General features: G+C 42.2%; 1 protein-coding gene across 2 annotated transcripts in view; it reads right to left on the bottom strand.

Annotated features, from left to right (window-relative positions):
- SP1 (Sp1 transcription factor) overlaps window positions 1–12936 on the bottom strand; it is a 35641-nt gene that overhangs the window by 10418 nt on the left and 12287 nt on the right. For both annotated transcript variants that reach the window (XM_044994842.1, XM_044994843.1), the window contains exon 4: window positions 80–245. In XM_044994842.1, coding sequence (XP_044850777.1) covers window positions 80–245 — 166 coding nt within the window. The remainder of the gene's footprint in view (window positions 1–79; window positions 246–12936) is intronic.

Here is a 12936-nt window from a genome sequence, read left to right as displayed (position 1 = left end):
TCTCTGGGTTTCTGAAACGCCCTGACATCATAGTGATGATTCCGACTACAGTTTGAGGTACCCAGTTAGCAAATCCTACCTTCCTTCGCTGTCTTTGCAGTATGGGCAGGTGCAGGCTTCCCGCCGCATCCTTCGGCCTTGGGGCTGTGGGTCGGGACTAGTCTCCCCTTCTTCCACAGTAGCGTTTTCGTCTCCCATTCCGTCACCCCCTCCACCATGCAGGCCCAGCTGAGCACCATGATCACCTAGAGGGAAATCTCTGCATTACTTGTGGATCAGCATCTTAACCAGCAAACCCTAAGCAACGAGCAAATTAAAAAGAAGGAAAAACAACTACAAATTGCTAGGCATTTTATACATGTGATGGAGGGTCACGCTGCACATCTGAAGGAGCACCTTGGAAGGGGGCGTCCCAGATGAAGAGTGGAAGTCCACAGCGATCTCTGTAAAGCAGCTCCACCCTGCCAAGGCACTTTAAATACAAGTAAATGGAGCAAAGAGCATCAATGCTCTGCTAAGCGTAGATGTAAAATCCTGACCAAATACTCTGTAATTACCTCGGGATGGGGTTCTTGATGGCATCAGCTGGATTCTATTATGGACTAATCTTGGCAAATTCTCCCGCTGTATTTGCTAGACAGCCGTGGAGCCAGGAATTAGCTGCCCCTGTACAGATCCTTTTGCGGTCTCAATTTAGATTTGGGAAGTAATTAATTTTGGGGCCCCCACTCCGTTTCCTGCACAAAGCTTCCTTACACAAACCACTGTCAGGGTCAAAACGAAACAACCTGGTCCAATCCTCCCCCACCCCCCTCAGGGAACACTGAACAAGTTACTTTTTGCCTTTATCCTCCCCCAGAGGATCACTGGCATCCTAATCAAAAACGGACCCAAAACAAAACTCGCTTTCTTTACTCCACAGATTTGCCGGAGTTATCGAGGTTTAAGCAGTTGTAGAGCATGTGTCTTTTTCAGGAAGATAGAATCAAGTCAGTCAATATTGTTATCTGCCAACTATTTAAACCAGTTCGGTTAACCCACTCTGGAAAACAGAGACAAAACAAGCGTGCAAAACTCCCCCACTGAAGTCAGTAGCAAAACTGCAATGGACTCCACTGGGGCCAGGATTTCATTTCCAAAGACCGTGAGTCTCTTCTCTTACTTGTTTGTAAGTCTGAGACTTGATTAGCTGGCCTGCATAATGACAGCCATGGAAATATGTACTTGGATAAAATGCACTCTGGATTACTGAGTGTGACTTTACTCTTCTCTCACCCCCAACTTCCAAAGAGTGTCTATGATTTTAAAGCTAAACTTGAGACTACACACAAGAGTCTGCAGCCAAGTTATATTACACAGCATTTCCCTAGGCCAAGCATGTACCACTTCCGGCAATAACTGTGAGCATAAAGGCCAACCAGAACTTTAGTGTTCTAAACGCACAGACCCCAGAGACAGTCTACACAATTCTCACGCTATGCAGACTTCAAGGCAACAAAACAGACCTTGCATTAATGGAAAGCTCGGTCTCAGAAGTTCTGACAAGTTCTACTTACAACAGAAGTGCTTGCAGTACGTTTGCGAATGTAAAAAGTTCAGACTATGTTAAATACATGTTACCAGAGCCGGCGTCAGAATAAACTAAAGAACTCCTTTATTGTTACTGAATGGAAAATGTAGTTTCCTCTGGCACAGCTCTGAAATGGGAAGATTCCTGAGTAATACACAGGGTATAACAGCAAATACTATTACAGCCAACATCCTAACACGCTGGTTACTTGTGTCTCATGGGCAGGAGAGAAAGTTAGGGCATAAGACAGCCTGTATTTTCGTCAAGGTCACTCATACTTAGCTAACATTATTCCCAACTCAAGGCAACAGTTGGAGGCTGTGTGTTTGATGTGCTTACAGGCGAAGATGAAGCAGGAGCCTAAGGGCAGTTCTCACCTTGCCGAGACAGAAATGGAGCAGTCTTTCCATTGCAAGCTGGCATTTCTGAGCCCAGCGCTAGCCACACACCAAAAATGACATTATTTCAGACACTGCCAGCAAGCAGGAACCAGTCAGTTTTCACTTGCAACACGAAGCCCAGATGTGTGCACATTTTAGAGGTTTTAATAATGTCTCACGGTTTATTCAAGGCAAAAAAGTTTCTCTCTTTGGTACTTTTAGACTGCGAGGCTGAACAGACCGAGGACCGTTTTCCTTTAAGTATCTGTTTAGTTTAAAATGATTAAAGCAACAATCCAGGAGCTAATCCACAAAACAGATGCAAAGCCTCCCAACAATAAAATGAGAAACAGCAATAAATAAAGCAGCCTGGGAGAGACTGTAGTTTTAGTAGCATCTATCAGTGAAGATATTGTTGGAGCACGCTAGCTGGCTAATGACTGCGAGCACAGAAAGAGATGTATAAAGTTGAAAAATCATCTGGCGCGGTTCACGCGAGGCATTCTCCATCTCAAGGAGCGATACCTAATTACAAAAACCATGGGAACTAAAGCGTGTCACCAACAAGCTTCCAAATACAGACGAACATATGAAACATTTGTAAAAAGGGGGGGCGGTGAGAGGGATGGCAAGCGTTTAAGCCTATCAATTTTCATTTCCATTTTATTGCTCCACGCTTATGCTGTCATCTAATTGCTTCTTCAATAACCCTAGCTACACTTCTCAAGTGTTTTATTTCTCTTCAAGCGCCACTGCGTGATTATTTTAATGCTGAAAAAAAAAACAGTAAGTGGTGCAAAAACAGCAGGCTGCGTAATCTGTTTTCAGCTGCAATTAACATATGCCAATAGGTCCAACAACAGATTTAAACTCATATGTTTTCATTGGACTGATGCATGAAGTGATTATGGCATTGTAATAGCTGGAGCATTGTTAAGGTTGCAATATAGTTGCTGTTTAAAGCCAAATCTTTGATCCTTTCCTAAAATCCATACTGTGATCAGCTTGAAATTTGGAATGTCGCTTCAGGGTCCTGGGTGTAGTTTGAGGTAGGTGTGTGTGAGAGTGAGAGAGAGTCATTTGGTTGATAAGATACAGGCCCTCCCCCAAAGAGTGACCTGACTTTAAAAACACAACCATCATCAGCCGCTGTTTGCACAGGTGCAGTTTACACTGCAGGAAACTGGAATAGGCCGAGCCTGTGCAAACTGTTTTATAGCCGCTTGGGGTTTGCACTGGTGCAGTACACCAACAGCTATCACAGATGGCTTGTATCAGAGCAAATAAATGAAGACAGTAAGGCTCCCGTCGGCTTGCAATTGGTGCCACTCCATTACAGTCTCTCTGTAGGCAAGTCTGAAGGAGATTAATGTGTTGCGAGTTTCCTTATCAGTTAGAGGCAGAAGGAAGCGTCTCGTGGCAATGTGAATTTGGACACTATGGTATGGTTAGGAAGTGTCTCGTAACCTGGCATTCATTTTCCTGTTAGAGTTTTCATGGAGCAAAGAATTACACTTTTTTTTTTCACATCCTTCCCACGCCAACGTTGGCGCACAGAGCAGAAACCCGTCTCATCCACTCCTCTCTGCTATTTGCTCTGTAGCGTTGAGACTGACCCTTCTATTCTCCCTGCTAAGAGTTCTTCCGAAGGTTTCTCTTGGGCACCCTCACATCAGCTGGTTTCCAGCTGACAGCTTCAAGCTGGAGTCCATGTATTGGCATCCAGCGATACATGCCTCAAATATGTCCAGCACTTTCTTCTGATGCTGTTGGAAACAAACTGCTGGTTGGTGATTTCTCAGCTCTCCTAGTTGGTGTTTAAGTCTTTCCAACCAATGCCCAGAATTTTATTTTCAAAGGTGTCTAGATTTCTGTCTAACGTTTTAGTAGATCGCTCCTTCAGCCATATGTCACACTTACCCAACCCTAATCCCTTTTAAATAAAATTGTTATTCATGAAATTCTAATTTAAAAATAAGTTGTTCCAGGCACAATGCACCACACTGGCAGCCCAAAATTCCAACAATGCTTTCATATTCCTCTCTAACAGACAACACAGGTGTTCAGCACCTCAAGAACTGGCCCTAAATCTGGAATTCAAATATCAATTTGATAAAGGCCCATCTACACTTGAAAGTGGTTTCTGATTAAGGGAGGGGTGTGAATTTAAAGTGCAATAGCTATTCCTGAATAACTCCATGTATGGACATTCTTATTCTGGAGGAAGAGTCCACAGATGGAAGCAATCTGGAAAAAGTGCCCACATGCAATTCATTAGCAACAGCTCCATGTGTAGCTGAGCCCCAGTAAGGTGCATCTGAATGAAGCAGACACTGCAAGACAGTGGGAAAAGCATCTTCAAGGAATTCAGTGGAGTTGCCACAGTCTGCATTGATTCAAATTTAAATGACTGTTAATGCCCACGTACAAAAGTGAATCGATCCTCTGTTGTGCAGTGCAAATGAGCAAAAAGAGAGGCTAACCCTCTCATTAATAGCCATTTAAGCTACTACTCAGCTTGCTGATGAAGTATGGAATTATTTTAATGATCTGGAGAAGGGTTATGAAGAGAAGGACCTGGGGTACCACAAGTATAGCGCTTTCTGATTAATACAGATTGTAACCAAGTGAGATGAATAATTTGTCTTTATTAGAGTCCTAAGAGATTATCTATATCCTTGTAAATCAATAAACAATACCACGAGGTTAAGGAACTGTGCATTAAAAACTATTCATCGACAGACAGGTCTACCAACTGGACACAGACAATTCACATTAATTAATTCTGCACAATACAGACCAGTCTAGAAAGCTTAGCAGATCCAAAGCTAGGCTCTCTCAGTTTAGCCAACGCAATTCAAGTGTATAAACAGACCTGTACAGGGCTCACAAACAACCCTTCCAGTATGGACTAGTTTAAACCCATTAGAGTATGTGGGACCATTTAAAATTCCTGATTTCAAGTCTTCTTCAAGACAGAGAAAGCCAAGGAAGAGAGGTGCAGCATGGTCCAGTGGAGAACGTACTAGTCCAGGTCTCAGAAGACCAGAATTCTGTTCCCAGTTCTAGTACTCATCTGCTGCGTGACATGGGGCAATTCCACCTCTTGATGCCTCTGTTTCCCCTCCCATCCTTTGCTGGACTCCTCCACTTAGACTGAAAGCTTGCTGGACAGGGATCCTGTCACTTCCTGTTTGCGGCTCCCTCATGCTAAGGTGCTGTTTTAGCTGGAGCATCAAGGTACTAGTGTAATAAATGGTGGGTGTGTGTGAGTGAGTGAGCGAGCGAGGTGAGAGAGAGAGATGGAAAAGGGGATGTACTTGCAAAGGCTAGAATTTGGAGAAACCTACCCGGAAGGGATAACAGCCCAGCTATCCTGGAATTCCTGATCCCCATTTTCAAAAGCTGCTTCAAAAAATGACCTTGCATGTGTCATTTAGATCCTTTGAAAATGCAATTCTTTCTCTGGGCTTACGAGGAGATTACGGAGAGAAGCAGAGCTACAGATTACAAGCCCTCTGCAAAGGCAGCACCCACGCAGATTCTTTGCCAAAGCGCTCTGCAGCCTCAACCCATCTGGTATTTCCCATAACTCTACACACAATGACGAGATGCTTCACTCTCCATAGTTAGAACATGCTTGTTAAAGAACACTACACACACAAAAACAACAAGGACTAACAGATTTATTTGGGCATAAGCTTTCGTGGGTAAAAAACCTCACTTCTTCAGATGCATGGAGTGAAAGTTACAGATGCAGGCATTATATAATAACTTTCACTCCATGCATCTGAAGAAGTGAGGTTTTTTTAACCCATGAAAGCTTATGCCCAAATACATGTGTTAGTCTTTAAGCCACCGGACTCCTTGTTGTTTTTGTGGATACAGATTAACATGGCTACCCACCGATACCACCCACCCACACACAGTGCAAAGACTTTAAAAGAAAGAATGAGACCGTTAGAGGGATTAGGTGTGATGTGAAAAGGTCACATCTCTTTGCAGAACAGGAAAGATTATTAGATTTAAACCCAGACCACTGTGAAATTTTCACTCTAAGATACTTCAAACATGAAAACATCTCCATTGAGATACGAGATGTTACAGTCACACAGAGTTTAAATACTGAGGCTCTCCAGTCAGTGCACAGTACTTATCGATCAGTATCATACTCTATTAAACCCAGGGTTGTGAGTTCACTCCGTGAGGGGGCCATTTAGGGATCTGTCTGGGGATTGGTCCTGCTTTGAGCAGGGGGTTGGACTAGATGACCTCCTGAGGTCCCTTCCAACCCTGATATTCTATTCTTCTCTAGTCCTGCAGCTGAAGAACAGCGTCAGGTTTTGAGTAATACTGATTGGGTAAAAAGTTAACAAAAAGTTGCCTAACCAACTATTTCTAATTGATTAATAATTCTGCTTTCACCAGCAGGTGTCACTATAGTCCTAAACGTGTCAGAATAATGACATGTCAGGAGGCCCAATATATATCTATATGAATGAATGGCTAATTTCAGCTGTTAGTGACCATCTAACATATTTTAAGGGCTACAGAGACCTGTGAAGTGCATGAAAAGCTACATATCTGACTGTGGGCAAGAGAATACATATAATATTACTATAGATACACTTTTAAACATGACAAGTTTTCTCTTCCTCCCCCACCTCCAAAATTAGGCCTTGTCCAAGCAAGGGATTTGCCCTGCTTACAGCCATCAGCATCAATACAACCCCTACCGCCTGCAGGCAAAGCCACTATTTGCACCAAGGCAGCTGACCACTGTTTGAAAGTAGGGAAAGTGCCACTAGTGCAACTGGTGGTTTTGCCTGCCGGCACTAAGCGCTTCCACTCATGGCTGTAATCAGAGTGAACCCCCCAGATGAGGCCTTAGGCTGTGAGAACCAGTATATGGCCAGGAGCACCAGTCAAAACAAACGGAGGGGTGGGGGGAAGAATCAGACTCTCTTGCAGGGAAAGAGTTAATGGACACTTTTCTTTGGATGTGGGAGCTCAGTGTGCACCTCAAAAGTGGGAACTTAAAAATAAAAGAAGGGCAGCAGCTCAGCATGTCTGTCCGGAGTACGGTACAGAGGGGCGTACGAAGCAGGAAGGCAGGAGGCAGAAAGTGAATGCATGATGGGGCTGCCACTTTTAGGGGCCCAGGGGAAAACTATGGAGCCACCACAACCCCTCAGAAGGTTGGTCATCATCAGTGACTACTCTGAGAATACAGGTTAGAGGAGAGATTACGAGTTGCCCAGTCCCTGCCTGCTGGAATCAGCCCTTATGTCAGGGAATAAGTGAAAGCACAGAATAACAAGCTAGAAAGAACAGTGAAAGTCAAATCAACACTTCAGCCCAAATGTGGACGTAAGGTACAACTCCATGCAGCTATGTAAAGGTAATTGTACTCTTACAAGTTGGGAAAGCAAATTATCTTTCTGTTGTCCCACTGCCACAAGAGGAAATCCAGATGGTCCACAAGTCATGAATCCATGCAAGACCCTCTGCCTTCTTCAGCCAGTTGCTTGCATTCAAGTGGCCCCTACCGCTTTTGTTAACACTTACATAAGCTAGCAGCAACTAACCCAACACAATCTCAGTCCTAGAACAAGAATCCCTCATGGGAGCTCTCAGAAGCAACCATGCATTGCGCAACACTTCCCTCTGATATTTTTGAAGTGCAGTACAATTCATTATCTGATCTGGTCACTTGGTATCCGAACATACACAATCGACTCCAAGTTCTTCAATGCTGCATACTTCCTTCTACGAACATACGTAAACAAACATGATACAAACGCCATTGAGAAGGATGAAGGGAAAGGAAACGACAAACACTGCTTAGGCTGACTGACAAGGTTAGAAGCAATTGAAAAAAAACTGCAAATAAAATCCATGTGACTAGCCCATTCACACAATTAAATTCAAGTTCTTAGGACAGTGCGGTCATCCTTTTCAGGCCATACTGGCATTGGCTTCTGTGGTTAAACACAATGTAACAATTTTTAGACACAAATGCAGTCTCTTGCCCCAGAAAACACTTGCTAGATTATTTAAAACAGCTACCGCCATGAACTGAGGTATGATTTTTTTAAGTGGCTAGTGATTCAGGACAGGTTTACACTAGAAATTTTTTGCTGGTACAGTAATGTCTCTTAGAGAGTGTCATTTTTAATGGTATTTCTATACTGGCAAAAGCTCTGTGCCGTTATACCACTGTAAAAATGCTTTTGCTGCTACAGCTTGTTTCGTTTGGGAACCAGGTATAAGACATATCAGCAAAAGCACATACGCTAATTTGCCACTATAGGCAGCATAGCACTTTCTGTAACCCTTTAAAAAGGGCTGATGTCTCAAGATAAGCTCCACCCCCCCAAAAAAGAGCCCCAAAGAAACAAAAAAAAACCCACACAAGCTTTCCAGTCACTTTTGAAAGTCTTGGCTTGGAGCTCCTGCACCTAGTCAGCAGCAGCATTCCAGGCTCCCGACAAAGTTTAGCAATTTTAGGACAGAACATTTTCATTACTCAAGTTCTTGCAACATGTTTACACTCTGACAACAGAGCGGAGGGAAACAAGGATTTTTTTTTTTTAACTTCATAAATTAACAACAGGCTGTATAGCACTGCGTATGCACTCTAGCGTTTACGTGCTGTCTTTGAGGAACTGCTGTTACATGAGTAAAAATGTGCACAAAAGATATGTACAAACAACAATGGGCCTGAAAAAAACAACAACCCCAACTTCCCGTCATTACTGGACTCCTAGCCTCATTCCAATCTTCAAACATGCAAAAAACTACATTCTACTCCATCTTCTGTTGGCATTTCATAAATGGGGGGGTGTTTCATTCTGGCAAGCAATTATATGATTCTAACCAAGGTATAAACAAATTCTTGCAAGAGGGGAAAAAAAAAAAGACCACTAAAAAAAGGGAAGACATGAATTCTTCATTGCTCACATATCAGAATGTTCTGAAGTCACCAGAATACAGCAGTATTGTATGGAGAAGGAATAAAGCCAACAATTTACTTTTATTAATTATTCTTCATTAATACAGATCGCTTGTCAAATCATTCTGCCCAAAGCTGTCATGGTTACTGTCCAGATCACAGATCATTCCCAGGTTACAGAAGCATTGAATGTATATCAGTGGTTCTCAACCCACAGCGGGATCAGCATACAGCTGCGGCCCATGTGACATCCTCAGGGTCATACAAGTAGTATATAGATTGTGGGAATGCGGCCTACATAACACAGAGAGCTGCACATGTGGCCTACAACGATAAATATGTTGAGAACTACTGATGTATATTAATAACTATGCAAGTATATGTTTCAATGCTCTGGGTTCCAAACAATAAGGAATATTTTTTCAGATAAGACTGATGAGAATTTCCATGGATGTACAGCTCCAGCATCTTCAAAATGAAGCTGACCCAATTCTAATACAGCCCCTTTAATTTTGCAGCAGTTTCACCCCTGCTTTGGCCATATGGATCTGTTGCTCCTTCACCTGACATGGCAAAAGCCGGGGTGAAACAGGATTGCCCATCATGGACATAATCCTGCTGTGTGGACACAGTTTGAACATGCTTAGCAGTCTTCCTCCCTTCTGCACAGACATACCTGCAGACAAAGTCCACCCACAGTACACCCACCCCTTTCTGGTGCTGAAATACCAAGCAGGTGTCAGTACACCGACAGGCCTGGTTAAGAGGCACTGGAGCACCTTAACTCAGGCATTGTAAATGTCAAACGGGAATCCCGGTGCTTAAAAATAAATGGTGAAGCGGTAGCAAAGCAGGCATTAAAGTGTAACCAAACGTGCCACAGCACTGAGGTAAAGGTCTCACAATGTAGGTGGCCATTACTAATCCAACTGGATGAAGTACAAATGAAAGATACAAGCAAGGAAGAAGAGCGAGGATGACACAAAATGATCAGAGTCAGGAAGAAACAGACAAACTACATCCTGTAGGTAACGGTGCGTGAAGATGGATGTGGGGCCTACCACCGCCTTTGGAGTGGAGTTCAAAATGCTGTAAGCATGATACTAATTCTGCATCAGTCTCATGTTAAAGACCGAAGACCCAAAAACGAGAGCGTCTTGGCAGAGAGTTTTATAGACAAAGTGGTTTCTTGTTTTTCAAGCCACTGGTCTGAGCAAAATGATAGGTTGGGATTTTTTTTTTTTTTAAATGTTCTAAAACTGGGTGAGGAATGCCCTCTGGATTCTAGACAGAATATTTTTAGATCCACCACTGTTGACCTTGAAAAAAATGCCCACAATATTCACCTTTATGTAGGATCCGAACACAACTGTGTCTTATGCAAACTCTGCAATGTTTGCAACAACAGTTAAACCCATTCTGGATAAAGAGGAAAGCAAAATAAATAAATAAATAAATAATCACCAAATGAGAAAAATTTTAACTCTGAAATTTAAGGGATATTACAAAGAGACCAAAAAAGCCACAAGATTTTTTTTTTAATTAAAGGAACACTGCCAAGTACAAAGAAAGCAAAGAGGGACTAATGTGACCCATCCAAACGCACCCAAAATATTTCTTATACATGCAATAGTTCTGTGTATGAAAGTTTATTTTTGGTCTGTGGTAGTTGGTAGCTTCAGAAAAAAACATTAAAAGAAGCTTTCTAGCTCACAAACCCAATCATTCTCCCAAGACCCCATTCCTTCCCATTTCTCTGAAAATTTTATAGCCCAGAACGACAGCAAGATCCTACACTATCCAGTATTTGTAATTTCTCTAAAATATATTGCACTACAGATACCATAGAGGACCAAATAAAATTAAACTACACTAGCCACATAAAGAAGTACACTTTGCAATGCAGTACCCTTGATTTTTATCTTGTTTGCTTAACTTGCTAATTTGCAAAATTCATTAATCTGCAATCGTAGTCATTTGTGTAAAGTGGCGAGGCTTTATGTTAATTCTTTTGAGTTATGGACAGCTGAGTGGGGAACACATGGTACTCCTTGGAGACGAGCATGCTGCTTCGAAGCTATACTAAAGCATATTGAGTAATTGTATTTTAGTTTGGTGTTTAATGACTTGAAGCTACTCAGCAAGTTCTATGATATCCTTTAATTGTTAGAGGTTTTTATGCTGCAAGTTAAATTAAATTGAATTCCTTCGGGGGGAGGGGGGAAATGAAGTTATTTGGTCTAACACAAAACTTTAACCACTTTTTCCTGCTGTAAGAGAACAAGTTTGGTTTCACAGTGGCAACTGAGTAATACACAAGAATGGCCATACTGGGTCAGAACAAAGGTCCATCTAGCCCAGCATCCTGTCTTCTGACAGTGGTCAATGCCAGGTGCCCCAGAGGGAATGAACAGAACAGGTAATCATCAAGTGATCCATCTCCTGTCCCCCATTCTAACCCTTGTTAATAGATGTTACTTACAGTCAGAACTGACGTAAACAATGCAGGACACTGACACAGAATACCAAACCTGTCAAACCAGTATAGCTGCCAATACTTTCCTGAATCATAAGCTGTACAAGGCAAAGTTCTAAAGCAAGGTGCAAGTTAAGGAACAGGTCTCGGAGCAGACTAGTTTGCAGCAGCCCTGTGGTATCTGTCTGCTAAATCAATTCAGTTACAGTTCTCAGAAACTTCACTCTGGCTCCAGAAGGGAGAGTGACTTTAAAATTGGCAAAACCTGAACAATGCAATGGATGGAATTAAACCGAATGAACATTTCCAGAACACTGTTATATGAAAGACATGAGCATTTTCACTAATTAATGGCTTTACTTTATACTTGCTTCTGACTTAAAGACAGTATAAAAGCCAGTGCAAATACCATGCTGTAATATGAGGCAAGATGTTCTGAGTATTTCCAGTATTCACTTCCTATTATCAAGGGTTTGAAGCTGAATAGAGTTCAAACTTGGCTGAAGCCAGTAGCCCAGTACCAAGTTTTTGTTTCGACAGAGTTTCAGGGGAAAAACTCCCAAACAAACCAGTTTCCTCTTATTGAATCATACAAGGTGGTGACTTGACTTCTCAGACCACCAGTATTATGGATATTTCTTCAATTAAAATGAAACTATCTTTTGTGGGGAGAAGGGGAGAGAAAAGAACCATCTACAAGAAGCTGAGATACTGAACGTTAAGTCCTGCCCCAGCTGAGGTATGTGGAATAAAATTACACAACTGAATTATTTTCTCAAGTTGTGTAATTCGATGTGATCAATTAAACAATTACAGTAAGTTAAAAAGGGATCTTGTCAAGGCTTCTTGCCCTAAAGTGGAACCTAATCTACCCCTCTTCCCACCCCCAGGAGTATGTACCATGTGGAGGTCTCATCTCCCCCAGATACAAGATCTCTTTAATAAAAAAAAAATTAAAAAATCATGCATTTGTGCCCTCAGCCCACCAGCTATGGGAAACCCCACAAGAACAGAGTTATGACACAAAGTTGGGATGCATTTGGTAACCACAAGGAAACAGGTTTCAAAGGGTTATTTCTTTGACATGGGCCTTTAAAAAAAAACAACATTTTTGCTGTGTTCCTCTCTTACATTCAATAGCTTAACATGCAGCTATTCAAATACGTTACTGAACTCTGAAGCCAAGTACCTTCTGCCAGCGTGCTTTCGCAGGTAGTGGGAGAAGGAAAGAGGAGAAGAAACTGGTTCAAATTCTCAAACATGGCTGAAACATGACTGATGCACCATATTCTGATGAAGGCTACAGAGACAGTGTGACAGCACTATAGCTGCTAACTGCTTCACAGGAAGCCAAAACACTCACTATTTGAAGCCAGAGGAAACAAACTGCTGCAGAACTAATCACGAGGGATTGAGGTACAAATAGTTAGAGAATGGCAGAGAAAAATAGAAGTGGTGAAAATTTTACAGCATCCTTAGCAGAAACTCCCACTATAACTGATCTCATAGGCTCAATGCTAGTATCTACAAAATGCCTCAAGACTGCGATTGAGGG

Source organism: Mauremys mutica, chromosome 20 (genome assembly GCF_020497125.1).
Source record: "Mauremys mutica isolate MM-2020 ecotype Southern chromosome 20, ASM2049712v1, whole genome shotgun sequence".
NCBI lineage: Eukaryota > Metazoa > Chordata > Testudines > Geoemydidae > Mauremys > Mauremys mutica.
This window is presented reverse-complemented; position numbering and strand designations above follow the sequence as displayed.